Here is an 18151-nt window from a genome sequence, read left to right as displayed (position 1 = left end):
TGGGGTGGGGGGGGGCGTTGTGGGTGGGGTGGGGGGGGGCGTTGTGGGTGGGGTGGGGGGGGGCGTTGTGGGTGGGGTGGGGGGGGGCGTTGTGGGTGGGGGGGGGGCGTTGTGGGTGGGGGGGGGGGGCCGGCCGTGGTGGGCGGGGTGGGGTGGGTGGGGGGGCCGGCGGAAGTGGGTGGAGAGGGGCGGGGGGCGTGGCGGAGTTCCGGATTGGCTCCGACCCGGAAGCGGTGAGCCCGACCCGGAAGCGGCGAGTCTGACCCGGAAGTTGGTAGGGGGGGGGGGGAGGATGAAGATGTCGCTCTCCACAGGCCACACCGAGCGCTCGACACCGGAGCCATGAACGTGGCGTTCGCGGCGTCGCGGCGGCGGCGAGGTGAGCGGCGTTGTCGGCGGTTCCCCGAGCCTCCGCCGGGGATTGGGGAGGGTTTGGCGCGGGGCCACGACGCAGGCTGCCCGCGGAGTAGAGCCGAGGCGGGCTCAGGTCGTACGCCGCCTCCTCCTCCTCCTCCCCACCAACCCACTCACCAACCCACTCGGGGTGGTCGTGGCACCCGGGACGTTAAGATTTTCGATTATCGCAGTAAACGTAAGCGCGCCGATTATTCATCTACTCTGTCACAGATGATGATTTGGCGGTCACCGGTCAGGCCTGCCCGGTGGGGAGTGTCGTGACGCTTCCGGGGAAGTGCCTCGAGTTTTAGTAAAGTTGACGCCGGTGAAGTTGATGAGTTGGGGCGGGGGGGGGGACACGGGGCAGCCCGGGTCGTGTAGAACAGTGCAAATATGCATTTACATTTCGGAAACTGAAGGGAAATCTTCCTCATGTTGTATGCGACCCGGCCCCCTGGTGTTTAAGACGTGTCTCCCAAGATGTCGCCTAATGCCCCACGTTTTTAGAAAACCCTTTCGACTTTTCTGACTCCCTTTTTCTTGTCTGGTTTTTATTTTTTGTGTTAGGGGATACGTTGGGTCTACTCGTTCTATTGAACCAGCTCGACGACTTTGTCCATTAAGGAAAACAACCCGAGCCTTTCAGGTTCGTGATCACCCAGTGTTTATATGCCTCTCTTCGGACCCCCACGATGCGATTTAACAGTCTCAACGCCACTTCCCAACGCTTCACTTCATGTGGCTTTGAGCCCAGTTATCGCAGCACTTTGTTGATTTCCATCTTGATTTGAGATGGTAACAAACCCGATTCCATCAGTGATCCTTGCCGATCGAGTGTATATGTGCCGCTTTTAAAACGATTTTGGCCGGTTGAAAATTTGCATTACGCGATGTCCTATTTGTATCTGTAAAAAAATAAAAAATAAATGCACGTAAACGTATTTGAGACATCTGGTCCCTGAGCCCGATAAAGCTCATCACAGATTAACATCTACGTGAACTAGACGTCCCCTAATTGTTGGTGTGTCTTATTCCCAACAACGAGCTTGACCGTTTCACGTGTTTAAAATAAATAAGAATTTCGTTCGTGGAGGAGAGGGCTGCAACCTTTGCTCGTGTAAGCCAGCTACTGTATAATGAAACGTATAACGAGCGACATTTAAGTGAGGTCCATGATGTGCGTGTGCGCCTGCAGCGAGGGGTACCAAACGGCCTGGCCGGCTCCCAGCACAGCGACGCGGGTTCAAAACATGCTAACGCTTCTGCGAGGACTGGCCAGATCCGAGGCACAAATGAACGCCTTCCCACAACCCGTGAGAGCTCCGCGATTTGCATCCTTCTACCAGCCTCGCGGCCTGCACATGCGCGGCCTGGCTGCCCACTTGATCGCGCCGTTGCCCCCCAGGGCGCTGCTGTCAGGCCGGCAGCATGCCGCAGGCATTGGTTGCCGACTCTTGGGCCTGCCAAACGGGTTCCTGCACCAAGATTCCTTCCATGCGCAGGTAAGGAATATGGTTCTAGATTTGAAGCTTTCGTGACTGCAAGGATTCCTATTCTTAGGTTTTTTTCGGTAAAGTCACGTAGGTAAAAAATTAAAATTAATAAAAGTAAAATAAAAATCACGACGTTTCGGAGGCAACACAAGCTTCCGTCTTCAGGTGGAACTATCGTGCTGTGACGGTTCCACCTGAAGACGGAAGCTTGTGTTGCCTCCGAAACGTCGTGATTTTTATTTAATTTTTATTTAACTTTATTATTTAATTTTTTACCTACGTGACTTTACCGAAAAAAACCTAAGAATAGGAATATGGTGTCATCCACACCTTCATTATCAGCCAGGTACTATAAATATTGCATGTGCATAAATTATATAGTTTATAGTTGTGTGCGAAGTAAAAATAACTACTTGCAAATGCATTCGTGCGGTTAAATGCGTAACGATATTTAAATGGGGCCAGTCATATCCTACATACCTGCATTGGAATTTGCATACCGTTGTGATAAATTTGACATTGAATGGATTGAATAGTAAAATACAATCCCTTGTGTTTTGTGCCAGTTCTGTGTGCCAGTCACTGGTCGATTCAACCGACCTCATCAGTCGCAGGCAGTGGCAGCCAGGAAGGCATGGCAGGTGGGACGGGAGAAAGTGAGCTATGACACGTTCTTTACCATGAAGAGGCTGCTGGAGCGCTCCTGCAGCCCAGAGGAGGTGTTACGCTGGTTGGCACAGAATCCTGGAAAGGTCGCTCCTAGCCATTACCCAGTGGCGCTGCAGAGGCTCGGCCACATCCTCCAACACCAGCGAAGTGGAACGAGTGATGGCAGCAACAGCAATTGCCAGACTGTGGAATCGGCCTACAAGCAACTGCAAGACAGCCCAGACTTCAAAGCACTCTGTGAAGCCGTTGCAAAGAACTGTTCTCAGTTTGACAACTTCAGCGTAGTCAACTGTCTCTATGCACTGGCAACTCTGGGTAAGTAATGGCTTTTGTAAAAAAATATATTCAGTTGTGAATGACAGTGATGCTTTGATCAGATATGGTGTAAAATAAGAGGCTAAACCACTTGCAACCATACCATTTGTTTTTGTATTAAAACTGTTCACAACACTGATGCCACATTGCTTTTCTTGTGCCAAAAACAGGGATGCAGGGCAATGCAGATGTTGTGCGCACTTTGGAGCAAGAGGCCCATTCCCGATTGGCCCACTTCAACCAAAAGGATGTTTCCATGCTGTTCAGTAGTGTAATGAAGCTGCATCCTACGAGTCCACACAACCACCCCCTGGTAGAGCCCTGCCTTAACAGTTTGGAGCGCAACATCGAGCGGGAGCGCCATCCTCAAACGCTTTTCTTGTTGCTGTCATATTACCGCATGCTCACAACAGCCAGTGAGCCAGAAGCAGGACAGTCGATGCTGGCAAATACCCCGGCGGCATTAGAAAATGCTACCTCAAAGGTATCCGAAATGTCGGCGGCAACGATGGGTGGGATCTGTGCACAAATTGGTGCCGCTTCCATGGTGGCAACAGGTCCTTGCACTTCGGTAGTGGAAGATGGGATGGGTTCTGCGAAAATGAATGGAGGTCAAGACGAGCAAGCAGGCAAACGCGTGAACCTGGAAAGGAAGGTGCTGCGCTTGGTGAAGCACACCTTGAGTCATGTAGGCAACGTGCGCGAGCATGAGCTAGTGCTGCTCGACGAAATGCTGTCCACCTGTGTGGCCCAGGCCTCCAACAAATCCCTCGAGCTCATCTTTAGCTCGCAGCTCTTCTACGAGAACAGACAGGAAAAGTTCATCAACAAGCTCGCAGGTGACCAAGGCAATGTGATTACTATGCACGTGTTTTGTTAACTAAATAGAACGTTAATTATCGTGATTTGCACACATTAATATAAGAAATGTATCTTGTCTAGTTCCCAAATTCCAGGGTTCACACTTGTTCCTTGGGATTTACGTATGGACAAATCAACAGCTGCGCTGTGAACACTAATTAACATGTAAATAATGAATTGGCATTGACAGAAGTCTGGACCAGATGGGGTAGTCCAATAATTGAACCTCCCGTTTGTTTGCATATATGGAATAATCCTATGTAAAACATTAACTTTTAGTTTGTGTATCTACTGCACGAACAATACTTTCCACAGTTGCTCTTTAATGCAAGACCTCTAATGTAAAACATGCCAATACAAGTATGGCATAAAATAAATTTTGGATTTGTATGAAGTCACATTACTCGATTGGTGCAATGTGTTTTATAGAGGAGCTACCCAAGAAGGTGGACTCGATGTCACCTCACACAATGGCCATCATTGCCAAGTACCTGGCCCGGCATCGCCTGAGGGAGCCCAAGCTCCTTGACACCATCGCTCACTTCCTCATCAACAAGGCCGAGATGCTTGACACCAAGGTCACACTCCCACTTGCACATATCAGAAGTAGTTTTTGGGATTGGTAGTCTTAAAGCTGTATGAAGGTAGTCCTGGTTCTGTCTAATATATTCTTCACAAGGCGAGTTGTAAAATGCAGCTTCCATAAGATAATGGTCATGATAACAGGACGGCCACATCTCTTCAGCTATCTTAGGGTATATGGAAGTTTAAAAATCATCTAAGCCCACTGGTAGAACACATTTCAGTTACAAACGAAAGAATGACTATGGGTACTATTGGACTAACCACTTGAAAGCATGAGCACGAACTTAAGTCTGTTTGCTGCAAAAGGAAATGTATCCCTGTGTGCAGGTGCTGCAGAAACTCGTGTTCCCATTCAGCCGGATGAACTACAAGCCCCCGAGTGAGCGAAAGCTCATGGAGAGGCTAGAGGCCGTTCTAGCGCAAAAAGCGCTGCACTCGCCACTCGCGACGGTCAACATCATCATGTCTATGGTGCAACTCAACCACTTCCCGGCTGCCAGCCTCGGCAAAGTCTTCTCACCACCCTTCTTGCGCATTATCATGAGTAGGTGCTGCTGCCTTTGCCTGGGACAACCAACTTCCTTTCTTGGAAATATGTAACATAGCTCGACTTTTAAAAATGTCTTGGAATAATGATTGTGCTAAATTTGTGGTTGTTGCTTGTGAATGTTTAAGACCAAAGTATAATTTTTAGTATGGTTAAAGTTCAATCTTGATTTGAAGCTTTCGTGACTGCAGGAATCAAGTCTTTGGTTCTTTCGGTAAAGTCACGCAGGTAGAAAAAAACAGTTAAATGGTCAAAGTTATTTCAATGCTAAACTTTGCAACCATATTTTTATTTGAATATCCTTAATCACTTGACAAATGCTCAAAAACGCTATTGTGGCTTTTGTTGCTGCGATGCTCAACTTTATTGGTTAAAAACCTCAGTTATATTATCAAACCATAGCAGTTTACATGCTCTATATCCTGAATGAGCATGTTGGTTTCTGGAAAGCTGCATGGATCCAGAGCTGTGACTGGTCTCATGATTGCTGATCAACTTATTAGTAGTACAGTTTCTCTGAGGGTTCAGTGATGAGGTCACATCTCGGCACTTTTGCAAGCTCTACTCTAGTTACACTACACCATGGAGTGGGTGTAAAAGCCTGGGCTGTATTGTCAACATGTTGTAACAAGACTTTTCCCCTTTACTCATAAAACCCCAATTCCAGACAGCCCTTATGGGGTGATAGTGCGGCGATACCTCTCTCTGCTGGATGCAGCCATCACTCTGGAGTGTCCCAGCTACAGTGGGCCCCGGCTGCCTGACCATTACAAGGTCACAATGTTTGACCATGCTCTGACAGCAGATGAAGTAAACAGGAAGTACAGGTCAGTGTGGAGAATGCGTGCCACATTCACGAACACTGCACAAGTATAAACGCAATGTGTGGGGCATTGATTTGTTATTTATGAACTGCATTGTGTACATTTCATGCTGTGATGTTTAAAATTGCAGCTACAAGGGATTTGTGGCGGAGGCCCTGCGACAGCTTGTGGGAGCACAGTGCTTCAAGCAGGACGAGGTCCTCCCTCCAGGATACTACACTGGTGAATTATACAAAGCTTACTTTTAAAAAATAATTTTAGATTTTACACACTTAAAATGCTCACTTGTTTTTTTTGTCTCTTTGCAGACTTCTTGCTTTTTATGGACGATCAGAAGAGACTACTGCCAACCGATGTAAACAGTAATCTAGGAATGCATGGCTTAATTCATCCCCTTCTACCGAACACAAGATCAGACGTCAAGCATCAAACACAGATGGATGCACTGACAGCCGACCTACATGCATTTTCTCCCTTTCAATGCGAAAAAATAACAAAGAGAAACTTCAAGTCAGAGCTACACAATCCCAAATTGCAGTCGCCTCACAACTCTGCCTATTGTCAATCAGCACATACTTTCTTAGGCCAGGGTGGGCATCATGCACACAACCATCCAGTAAACACCTGCAACAGTGCAGCAGCCAGCATAGCTGCAGTCAGGACTTTAGCACCCAACTTTTCTGCTGCGAGCAGTCTCCAACTTCAGCATTCACGTTCCAGCACTGGTGGTCGAGTTCCCATAACAGACAGTCCTCAGGCTTATCTGTCACCTGCCACACAGGGCAGGGGCTCTTACCCCTATAGCCAACAGCACCTCCAAATCAATGATCAGTCTCAAGTGGGCTCCGTGGCATCCATCATGGGAGGCTCGGAAAGTTCAAATAGAGATCCTCATGAGGTTGGACAGGGTGTGTTGAGTGATCACTCAGGAGGCAGGGTTCCAGTGGCCTCGGTCGCTGCACAAAGTAGCCACCCATGCGGGATGATGCAGCAGATGGCAGCAGTGACGTCCGACTTTCATCAGGACCATCGCATGCCCCAGGGACATATAGCCACACTATGCTCATCAACAGATGGCCAAGGGAACGTCATCTCGTCAGCTTACTTCCACTTCTATCAAGAAGGGATGCTGCAGCAAAGTGCAATCCAGGCAGATGAGTCTGATGTGTACAGCCCCCAGGAATCAATCCGCCGGTTCTACGAGTCACCGTTTTACACAGAGCGATTTGTAACAGACACAGAGCCCGACACTAATCTCAGAGCTGGTGGACACCTGCAGCAGCATCTCGGAAACCCAGCACGGGTGGACAATGACTCGCCAAGTTCAGCAGTGGAAAATGCAGAAAAGATACATAGGTGAGTAGCCCTGACCATCTAATCGAGGCAGGGGTGAGAAAGCCTTTTATCAAGTTAACTTGCTAATCGTCATGTACATTAACTGGCTTTCCTGTTTAGCGTAATTTACCGTCCAATGTTTTTTTCCAGGATAGTGATGTCTGTTAATGACAAGTGGCACTACTGTCACAGCTCTGACGTTTTGGTTGGCTCGCGGGCCATGCGGGACCGGCATCTCCGCTTGCTGGGTTACCACATTGTGCAGGTACAGTCCATGACTTCGGGATTACTTTCCTCACATGCACACACATGCTTCGACTTGGCTTTAGCAAGGGTGTCTTAATGTTTGTAAATAGGACTTTATTTCAGACATCGATTTGCTGATAATACAATGGATTGGCCATTTGTGGGCTGGACAATGTAAAACCCTTGCTACAGTAGAACCTCTGGTCACGACCATAATTCGTTCCATAACTTTGGTCGCAACCCGATTTGGTCGTGACTCGAACCTAATTTCCCCATTGGATTGTATGTAAATACGATTAATCCGTTCCAGACTCCTACGAACTGTATATATTGTTTTTTAAAGATTTTTAAGCACAAATAGTTAATTATGCCATAGAATTCATAGTGTAATAGTCAACTAAATGTAAAAACATTGAATAACACTGAGAAAACCTTGAACAACAGAAAATTAGCATTGCCGCGTCAAGGTTTAGAATCTTTCAACAAGATGATTGTTTCGTCTGCTACATCAGTCGGTCGATTCTGAGAGAGAGAGAGAATATTCGTATGAGCAATGAATGTTTATATTGAAAGTAAGTTAACAGTAATATTTGGGTACAGTATTGTTTTTGGAAGCATTCACCGTAATATCGTATGAACGTTTACTTCACCGTATGAATGATGCGAGAAGAGATTAACGGGTTCTTATGTTAGCGATTTATGTACTCAGCGCTTTCGCTCTCTAAATTACGGCTTGAATGAGGGGGGAGGGGTATGACCACTCACAAAATTAATATCTTACTAGGAATTGTATATAACCAAAGTTATATACATAACTGTTACGCTTTATGTTGTTTGTAAACAAACAGGAAATTTGGCGCTTACAAAAAAAATGTCGCGGAAGGGGAAATCGGCCGCGGCCGTGTTTGATCGCCACCCGAGTGTGTTCGTAACCAGATTCAAAAATTGTGCATTTTTTGGTCGGAACTCTTTATTTGGTCGTGGTCAGAAGCGTTCGTGACCAGAGGTTCTACTGTATTGAGAAAATGCTTACAAATACACTTTAATGCTTCGTGCATTGCGAAATAGTTGATTGTTTTGCATGTATAATAATGTAGTTTAAATATACCGTGTTCCCAAAGAAATACCTACTGGACATCTAGGAAGAGCTTGAAAGCTCATTGGATTCCTCCAGTGTAAATACATTCTGATATCTGTTCATGCTTAACGTGGATTTATAATGGAGCATTTTCACAATAACCTCTACTGTGTTCACTTCACCGCTGGGGCTGAACAGCTGCCATACCATGACCTGGAGAAGCTGAATGGGATCGAGGAAGTAAAGAAGTACCTACAACGCAAGCTCAACGAGTTGGAGGGACTGTAGCGTGGTTGGTGGTGGGGTTGGGATCTGGGTGCCTGGGTGGAAGGGGGGGAAGATATTGCATAAAGTGTTAAACTGGGTTGGGGGGTGAAGAGTAGAGTATATCCCAATTGGGAGTATTGCATGAACAAAAAAGTATCAAATGATTCACTGTTGAATTAACTTATTTTATTACCATTTTGAATGAAAAAACTATTTCTGTGTAAATGTTACATTTGATAAAATTGGCACAGTGTCTTGTTTTATTCACAAGACAATCTTTCCATCTGCTCATGCAGAACCTGGCCAATGCTTTCTTGCAGCCTCAAAGTGTGAAGCACTGCAAATACCTTGTTCGAAGAACATTCAGTTTAGAAGCCTTTTTCTTTTTGCATGAAGGAATTAATAATTTAATCAGTAAGTTGCCTTATCACCAGCATATGCATACTAAGTGTTGTGAACAAATATTTCCATTTGTTCCATGGGTCATTACAAAATTAACAAGAATACAAGTTCAATTTGGGATTTGTTTAACACTAAAAATGTACATTTTACATCTGCTGAGGCCCTAATATAGTCTGCTACTTTACAGTTATACTGTAGAAAATGACATGAATTGCTTGAGGCCTGTGGCCACCACGCATACTAATATACTGAAGATGTTAATACCATTTTATTGAATCAATTTTACAGCAGCATCAACAAAATGCAAAACAATGGTATTAATGCACATGACAAAAATAGCCAACTTAGAGATTTAACCAAAACAATGCCACTGAACTGACATAAGAAAAACTTATGAGCTGCTATTGTTGCATTCATGCAATCAGTGGTCATTTTGTAAAGGGTGGAATGCAAGTTCGTTTTAACTCTAATTGAGTTTGACTGAAGGTATCATCGATTAAATATGCTGCTGTATGTATACGGTCAGTAGCATTTACAAGTTAACATGGGTAAGGGTACAATATTTTTCAGAACGTGTTATGGTATTTACAATACGGTATGTTGTATGTGCAGTTGGCATGTGTGATTCCCGTGAGATGTGTAAGCTTTTGCACTGCTGCAGGTAAGAAAACTATTTGGTATACTGTTTTAACAGCAGTTGAGGGGGCTTAGATGGTTAAATTGGGTATTTAACAGGGGACTTGACTGTTCTGGGTGTTAATTTAAATAAAAATATAAAAGTTCAAGGCTGTTTTTTCACATCTTATGGTACAAAGTGTCAAACTGAATATGGAAAAATGGCTACTGATACTGCAGCAAGCAAAGAGGTCTTATTCTTCAAGTTCACATTCTGCAAAGCGGACCAAGATGCTTACGCTCCATGTGAGAGAATGCATCAGATATTACTGCGACCAACAAATCAGTCTGTGTCATGCTCCTCATCCACTTCATTTTCAGTCTGGAAAAAACAAAACTGCACTAAATACAGGCGTCTTGCTTAACGAGGAAGATATGTTTTGCAAAAAATGCTCAATCGTTTTTCCATCGATTCCCATGTTAAAAGCCGGGCTACGTTTCGGCCCCAAAATTTGATACTCAAACAATTTTTTCACGCGAAAAATACAAATGCTAATTAAAACATAAAGTAATAAAACATTAAACTTAACACCACAGATTAATGTATGTAGAACTTATTCACAACGTACATAAGCCAACCGTGCAAATCAGGTGCAAGATCTGCCATATAGCCTTAACAGACTAATGGGGCAAGTGCGGTACACGAGGCATGGGTGACCAGCACCATGTCCAGCCGCCTTTGTCTCCCTAAAGGAGATGTTTACACACCGCACCAGGTACTCATTTAAGTACTCTGATTCTTTCGGTAACGTCACGTATCAAGAGAAAATAATCAAATACCAGCATACGACGTTTCGATTGCAACACAAGCAATCATCATCAGGTATTAATGAAATAGAAACACAAATCTAGTATATAGAAATTGTAATGTAATACAACAGTGAGTCTTTCATTTATACATGATGATGATTGCTTGTGTTGCAATCGAAACGTCGTATGCTAGTATTGAATTTATTTCCTCTTGATACGTGACTTTACCGAAAGAACCAAAGAGTAATTCCTGCAGTCACGAAAGCTCCAAATTAAGTATGATACTCATTTAAGGTTGAGTCGACCTAACGGGCGAACCGTTACACCATCCCTCCACGAGGCCCCCCTTCTCCCACAAGACCAAAGACGCGCTCAGCACAGCTGGTAAATAAATAGCTGCGGGCCACTGCGCCCCCTGCCACCATGGGATGGGATGCATATTTATCAATCGGTCTCTGCTCGCTCAGCTAACTTTGAACTCGTTTTGCAAAATGGGTCTAAATTCGAATTGTTTGTTATAGCGAATTCTCATAGAATGCTGGATAAGAGATGGCTGTAAAGGAAAGAACAGAATCAAATCAGTACAGCTGCCGCCTTCTTACCTCGATTGTGCACTTCTTTTTCTTGCTGGAGTCCACATATTTTCTTTTTCTTCTCTAAAAGACAATCATATACCACTTAATATTTAATAACCACATCACACGTTTGCCAATACTGTCTTTAAACATATATTGCCCTTCTGAGCACTTCCAAAGCATGTCATGTTTGAAAAACGTCACGGTATTAAAGATTGTGTTAAAGCGTCTTAGAAAACTGTACATTTCGACAGCAGTTAGCAATGTACAGATTCATTAAATAACGTGTTACACTCCGTCAATGTTGCAGAGGTAACACTCCCTCACCATCTCCCACATGGTTTCAAGTGCAACGCGTTCTCTGTGGGGCAATATCTGAAAACAAAAACCACAAAACAATTCCTGAAATCAACTTTTAAACAAAACTTTTATAGGACAACAATTTGCTGGGAAATGCAAGGTTAAGGAAATCAGTGTCTTAAGAATTGTATTTTTTTTTAATAGTGTTTTATTCAAATACCTTTGCACAGGTTAAATACAACTGCATACGACTTCCAAGGATATGGACAAATCAATCACTTTAAAAAGAAAAACACTGGGTGTAATTCTGACCTGCAGGGCAAGACGTTCTATGGCTTGTTGGTCGACTTTGGCAGCGTGTGAAGCTTTGATGTAATCTGCTTTTTGCTTTTCGTCGCTCCACAGGTTCCTCAATACATACATTTTTTTATTTCCCAAAGAGTCCGGCATAATGTCTGCAGACATCTTGGTATACATGGAGAAGCTTGAGCTGTTTTAAAAGCAGAGAATTTGCAATGTAAGATGTATATTGTAGAACATTCAGCTTTGTATAAGAGCATGCACTTTATTGGTTCATGAGTTTTTAATATCACTCATCCATTATCAGGTAAGTAGCAAATTTAGACATTTCTGAAATTAAATGGCAGTTTTTTTTCTGCATAATTTCCATATCCGAGAATTAACCTGGCTTTATTATGAAATTCACAGCCAAATATACTTTGTTTAAATCTGTGAACCACAATACAAATCATGAACTTGGGCAAACATGCGACTTTTGTACTTACGGTGCACGTTTTCTTCGCATTGAGAGCTCTCGTAGAGAGGTATTATTTTTCAGCTCATTCTGTCAAAATAACACTTATTTAAATTCAGCAGGAAAACAGTTATGTACATGCTATCATTGTTTCGCGGTCAAGTCCACATTATTTACAAATGTTGCTTTAACAATTGACAAAGCAAATTCAAGCTTTGACACCAAGTGCATGAAATTCCGTGACGAGTTTACAACTGAACGCAATGTTGGGGGGGAAAATCTCCACACTTATTTATCTAGGAAAGCCACGGAAAGTCGTAGGACTTATTTTCACGACGATGCTGCATTTGATGAGTGTTTATACAAGCGAGAGGAAACCGGAGCACCTGGAAAAAACCCACACGCGTAAGGGGGACAAAAACACTATCCCCAGCTGAACAAATGGCGATTCGTCCATTTGCTGTACTGCCCTCTCCTGGCGAGCTACGGTTATGATACCTCGACAACCACGGCAAAGGATTTTTCACATGTCCAGTTTATCAACCCTCACCTCCAATACTGGATTGCAGATGAGTGCCCACCACCGATAATTTGACCTTGCGAATGTAGTTTTGGAGGTGGGGCTACAATATTCACAACTGGATTACAAAACAAGGCAAGTGTATAATTTTATAGATTTACTTGGGCTGAACAATGGGTTATTTTTCACAGGTTACCTCATAAATCCGTTTCTTCGCCTTTGCTTTTGCTTTGTAAACACGTTTACTCTTGTCTGAAAGCGTCTGCCACTTGTCCTCCGCAATGCTCCAAGCTTTGGTCTGGTTTGCCTGTAAGCAATATAAATCCCACGAGATCACCAACTTACCCTACGTATAACTGCGATACAATTTGTATTTACATAGCATGAATGCAACTACATATCAAAAAGCGTAACACAAACAGTCGGACATGGGCAATCCTGGAGAAAGGACAGTATAATTTTAGAGAAAGAGGAAAATCTGAATCCCGACATAAATGGAGCCAGTTGGCAGCATGATAAAACTGAAGGGAGTTCTTGACGATGTGGGTAAGCAGAGGCTAAAGAGCAACCTCCCACTGAGTGAAGGTTGACTGGAGGCTTCAGGCCTTGGTTGCTAGAACAGAGTACATGGAGGGGGGTAGAGCAAGATAAGCGAACAGACGTAGGCATGAGCAAATCCTTGGAGGATCTTGATGGCAGTGATTTTTAAGTTGATCTGGAGCCAATGAGTATTGGGTCGATATGGAACATGTCATGCGCACCTTCGAGTACTTTGGCTTGGACCAAGTTAAACTGTCACTTTAACAATATCCCAGCTTCAACACTAGAAAGGTAGTTTTTTCAGCAGCTCACCCGATTCTTGCGCATTAGCAGAGGCAGCTTTTTCTGGATGTACAGCTCCTTTGCAGAAGGGGGTACCTCTGGCACTGCTTCCCAAAAATGCTTTTCATCAATCTTGTAATCAGGGCAGTATTTTCTCTAAAAAGCCAAAAGATGTGACAACTTAGAAAAAAACACATTCCATAACTTCAGAGGCAAGTAATGTTTTTACAAGCATATCTACTGATAGGGAATAAACAGCTAGTCAAATCCTTTCCACAAATAATATTCTCAAGCTGAACTCCTTTGTTTAAGTGTGTTCAGCTCCTCACAGCGTTGGTGTAAAAATGTAAGACCATCTCTACATTGATAAGTCATGGTGGTACCTGTATGCAACCAAGTAACCATGGTGCAGCATGGACTCACCTTAACTTCCAATGGCATCTCTTTCCAGGTTTTTAAAATCATGCGTACTATATCCCGTTTCGGGAGATCTGAATTGAGACCGTTATCCTGAATGGCTTGGAACATTTCGTTTATAAACGTGAAATGGACATCACTTTTTTTGCCTGAAGCCTGCAAAGAGGAAAACAAAGTATTATTGGGTTATATTATTGCTGGAGTAATCCCAATTATATCAGAGGTGGTACAGGCAAAACTGCAGGAAATATGTTGCAAAGTCTAAATACAGACCTTGACTTTGTTCTCCACACACGTGCTTTGCTGAATCTTCAAAGCTTTATTTACCCAGCGCAATTTTTGATCATCTGGCAATTTTGTCCACTTCTCTGAAAGGGTCTTTTTTAACACACGTTCAGACATCTGTAAATGCAAAGTGGTAAACGTCACCTTAAACATTTATTATAAGAAAAAGGCATATAAAGAATCCATAAAATGTTCGTGATAGACTGCATAGTTAAATTGATTAATATAGATCAAATTATTGAAGTCTACATTACTTTAAAAACATGCTTAACTTAAAAACGCATTTAAATGCAATTTAAAAACAGACATTTAGCATAGCACACTTGCCCACCAACTAGTATCCAGCGTGATCAATCCACCATTGGATGAAGGCCTCCGATCCATCATCATCCCTCATGGTGTATCATTACCAAAATTCACAATATGCTACGAAGCAGATCGATAACATTGGGTAAAGGATTTCCCAAATAAAGGCAACAGTGCTGCTCAGAAACAAATCATAAATCGGAAAAGTGAAATAAATGAGAAAACAGTAATACAGTAGACCAGGAGAGGGTAGCGAGGGGGGCCAAGGGGTGGCAAGAGGGACACGTCACAAGGCCCAGAACCTTCTAGTAGGATCTACACGGCGGCGTGGCCTAGGGCGGAGCCAGGCCACGCTCGGGGGCATAAAAGGGAATTCCCGAGCGCCAATCCGGGCTGTCTTCTAGAATCAACCGGCCGTGCTAGTCTCCTCGATCTCCGGTCGTCACATTCGGCATCATGGGTCAGGCAGTACGATACTGACCTGGCCCGGTTATGTAGTTGCCCGTTGTGGTTAAGCCGTTAGTGGAAGTTGTTACCACCTATGTCGTTTTCCAGTATGTTTATATAGTTACCCTGTCGGGGTATTGTAATAAATGTGTTGCCTCCAAGTTCTAGTGTGCGTCTCCGTGGATGCCACTAAAAATGTAAACTTGTACAACAGCATCACCAGGCCAAAACTCACAGATGGTTTCTCCACCAGAAGAGTAATCTTGGATTTCTCACACCACAGATTAAATGCAGTCGTGGGTGGTGATTGAGCACCTCCAATGTCACCAATCAAATCCAAGATCCTGGTGTTCAAGTGATATTTAAAAAAAAAAGCATTTGTTACCCAGGTTAATGTTTGAAATACCACGTGAAATCAACATTGGATAGACATTGAAGCTACCAATTAATTTCAATGCTATGTTTACATGTAACTCATGAGATAAACAAGCGAGCAAATTGTCATTTATTTTAAAGCAAAATACTTACTCAGTATTTTCTTTTAGAGCCTTTGCACGCCTTTTACGAGTTTCACACTGCTGAGAAACCAACAGACACAATTAAGTGCATTTCAACATTGTACGTTTTGGAATTAGAAATGTTTATTACCTCCCAGGAAATTTCTATTAAAATAATTTAGCATTCAACTTTGTATGCTACTCGTGTACACACATTTTGATGGTTATTGTAGAGTATTACACCCATCTAGGATATCTGCAGTCAAAACACAATGTTGCATCAGCTCATGAAAAAAAAATCACCTGAAGCCAATCGAATAACAATGGAACCAGAAAAAAATGCCAAACATCCCCCCGCCAACTGAAAGCGCATGGCCGAAAGTATGTATGACCTTCTTTTGCACCGTGCATAGCCAACCGCGCTTATCGGAGGTGCGGGTGAAGGTTCCTGGAGCATCCCCAGCAGTGCAGTGAGAACTGCGCATAGAGGAGTGAGTGGATGGGTGAAGCTTGAAACAAAGTGTCACCGACCTTAATCTCTCCATCGCACTTCACCAGACGTTCAGTGTCCCTGACGATCTCACGGAAGGTACGATGCAAACAAATCTGTGAAAACAATTTTCCAAAAGTTGCAAGGATTTTTTCTTTAAAAGATACCATCAAAGATGAGCATATATAAAGGTGTAACTTACCTTTCCAGATATTTCTCCCCATTTTTCTTTACACTGTACAGCATTGTACGGGCCAAACTTGACAATTTCCCAGTCCAATCTGGACAGAGAGGTCTGATACCGGAGTTTTTCAACATCAGCGGGTAAGCAGGCTGCCATCCGATCTAGTAAGAGATCTGTATCCTGCTGCGACCATCCATCTGTAGAAGTGCAATGATAAATGTCAATCCAGCCAACTACATTCATAATAGCCATCACTGTTCAGAATCTCCAGTTTTTGACTAACTTAAACAGCCTTCTGGGCTGCTGTTCAATGTAGAAATGATCTCTCACCGTACATTGCCAACCGTGGTAATCGGAGGTGTGGGGGAAGGACAATAATCTAAACACAAAAAGCAGTTGTTTAGTTAATGCAGCAGTGTATTTCCTTTGGTTATGACGGTCAGTGTATCTAATAAGATGGTTAATATTTCCCCCATTTATAATTATGCTTTTGTTTCACCAATACCATTTTAGTAAAACTTTTTTTTGGAAAACAAAATGTAACTGTGGTTAAAGTATCTCTTTGTTTGGATCACTTTTATGTGTACTTTGGTATATTCATGACTTAATGTTATTGTAGCGGTTCCAAATTGGTGAATATCCTTTTTAAATTCGTAAATATATATTAATTCGGCCCATGACAATACCTCAAGCTGCAATATTGGGATTGAAAAGTGTTGAGCAGCATGGGCGTTGCATGTGCATTCTATACTGTCCATTTGAATTATGCCCAGGAATACCACAATACACGGGCGATGGGAGATTAATGATGGAGTGCCTGGCATCCCAAGGAGCACAGATTGGAGGGATGAAATTGCTCGTGCACGTGTGCTCAATGGATTGTTACAACCCTGCATCGATCGGCCGAAAGGTCTTTTTCATCCAGCAATAGATTGGATCTTTCCCGGGGTTGAGGGCAAAATGCTTACCATTTGGCGTCTCGTTTTTGGACATGACAATCACCGACTGGATTTCTTGATCCTTCTCTAGTAACACAACATATCAAAGATGAGTAAAAACACACAAGGGCCTTAGACGCGAGGCAAGAAAAGCAGTCTTTGAGTAATGCAGTCCCCAAACTGCAAACCCCTTCACCTTAAAATCCAAATCACTAAACCTTACCCAAGAACTGTAACATCTCGGCCGGGAACAAAAAAAAAAATGTCTCATAGAACCAGATCTCCTGTGGGGCTCCGTAGTCAGGATTAGGATGCAAAAGACTTTTCACCCGAAGTTATTACTAGGCTACAGAGTATAGAGTAATCGACTGCGTTGTGTTTAGTCGCAAGTGTTCATGCAACTGCACTACTTTTGCCTCCGCTGTATCACCAATAAAATCGCTAAAAAAATCCAATGAACTCACTGCCGTGTAAATGATCAAAACGCCGTGCGCATTTATCAATTACACGGCCCCTCCGGGGCATCGATAATAGAAGCATTTTGCGAGGGAAAGACAATGGCACTCCGGATTGCATCCTCTCCGCCCTAAGAATGTACATCCACCAATGGTTCCAGGTTTGTAAACAGAACACGGAAGGCAGCCTCGGTCTCCATATCAGCAAAGAAATAACGTTCTAATTATTTGTTTACAATTGTTAAGAACACTCGCTTAGATGCCACCCACTTTACTCGCCCCGGGGCCGTCCGTTCCCAGTGCGGCAGGGATCAGAGCACGTGGGCCCCGCAGGACATCTATCCGAGCAAGCCCACCTGGTCACCCGCTAGGCCGCAACAACAAATCGTCCCAGTTACTCTACACAGTTAACCCGGCTGCTGTAGAACAATGAGCGTTTATAAGGACACGGTACAGAGAGGCAATATCATAAATATTCACGTGAATCTCATACCGTCCGAATCAATATCCGCTTCACCGTGCTGCGAAGCTGATGCCATAAACGCTGCCGCTCGCCACACAAAAGTGAACTGGCCACTCGGCAGCGAGGCGGGGCTTTGAGCACGTGACGAGGTCCCCCATCCCCCAACTTACACCCCACCCAATCACCCCCCCCCCCCATCCATCCCCCACCCCTCCCATCCACCTCCAATCCCCCCCCATCCACCCCCAATCCCCC

The 18151-nt window shown here is 43.9% G+C and overlaps 2 protein-coding genes across 6 annotated transcripts; one reads left to right on the top strand and one right to left on the bottom strand.

Annotated features, from left to right (window-relative positions):
* The first annotated feature begins 244 nt into the window (after positions 1-244).
* LOC133345048 (uncharacterized) lies at positions 245-9803 on the top strand. Of its 2 annotated transcripts, XM_061555443.1 has the most exons (12): positions 252-379; positions 964-1042; positions 1592-1898; positions 2456-2873; positions 3044-3712; positions 4164-4312; positions 4647-4863; positions 5534-5693; positions 5821-5912; positions 5999-7046; positions 7176-7290; positions 8548-9803. In XM_061555443.1, the coding sequence occupies exons 3-12, from the start codon at positions 1647-1649 to the stop codon at positions 8635-8637; spliced, it is 3210 nt and encodes a 1069-aa protein (XP_061411427.1). In that variant the 5' UTR covers positions 252-379; positions 964-1042; positions 1592-1646; the 3' UTR covers positions 8638-9803. The 2 variants fall into 2 exon arrangements, with proteins under 2 accessions (XP_061411428.1, XP_061411427.1); XM_061555444.1 differs by lacking the exon at positions 964-1042 and having other exon boundaries at positions 245-379.
* On the bottom strand, positions 7284-18037 carry LOC133345049 (nucleolar transcription factor 1-B-like). Of its 4 annotated transcripts, none has more exons than XM_061555446.1 (16): positions 17927-18037; positions 17009-17065; positions 16059-16237; positions 15898-15972; positions 15398-15447; positions 15105-15213; positions 14105-14233; positions 13838-13987; positions 13445-13570; positions 12789-12899; positions 12104-12162; positions 11631-11808; positions 11346-11393; positions 11046-11099; positions 9933-10015; positions 7284-8669 (listed from the first exon to the last, which is right to left on the bottom strand). In XM_061555446.1, exons 1-15 carry the CDS (start codon positions 17970-17972, stop codon positions 9977-9979), a joined length of 1410 nt encoding a protein of 469 aa, XP_061411430.1. In that variant the 5' UTR covers positions 17973-18037; the 3' UTR covers positions 7284-8669; positions 9933-9976. The 4 variants fall into 4 exon arrangements, with proteins under 4 accessions (XP_061411430.1, XP_061411432.1, XP_061411429.1 ...); XM_061555448.1 differs by lacking the exon at positions 7284-8669 and adding an exon at positions 16371-16419 and having other exon boundaries at positions 9268-10015; positions 17927-18008; XM_061555445.1 differs by lacking the exon at positions 7284-8669 and having other exon boundaries at positions 9268-10015.
* Between the last annotated feature and the right edge of the window lie 114 nt (positions 18038-18151).

The sequence above is a fragment of the Lethenteron reissneri genome, chromosome 21 (assembly GCF_015708825.2).
Source record: "Lethenteron reissneri isolate LAM-NWPU_2019-01 chromosome 21, ASM1570882v1, whole genome shotgun sequence".
NCBI classification, from domain to species: Eukaryota; Metazoa; Chordata; class Hyperoartia; order Petromyzontiformes; family Petromyzontidae; genus Lethenteron; species Lethenteron reissneri.
This window is presented reverse-complemented; position numbering and strand designations above follow the sequence as displayed.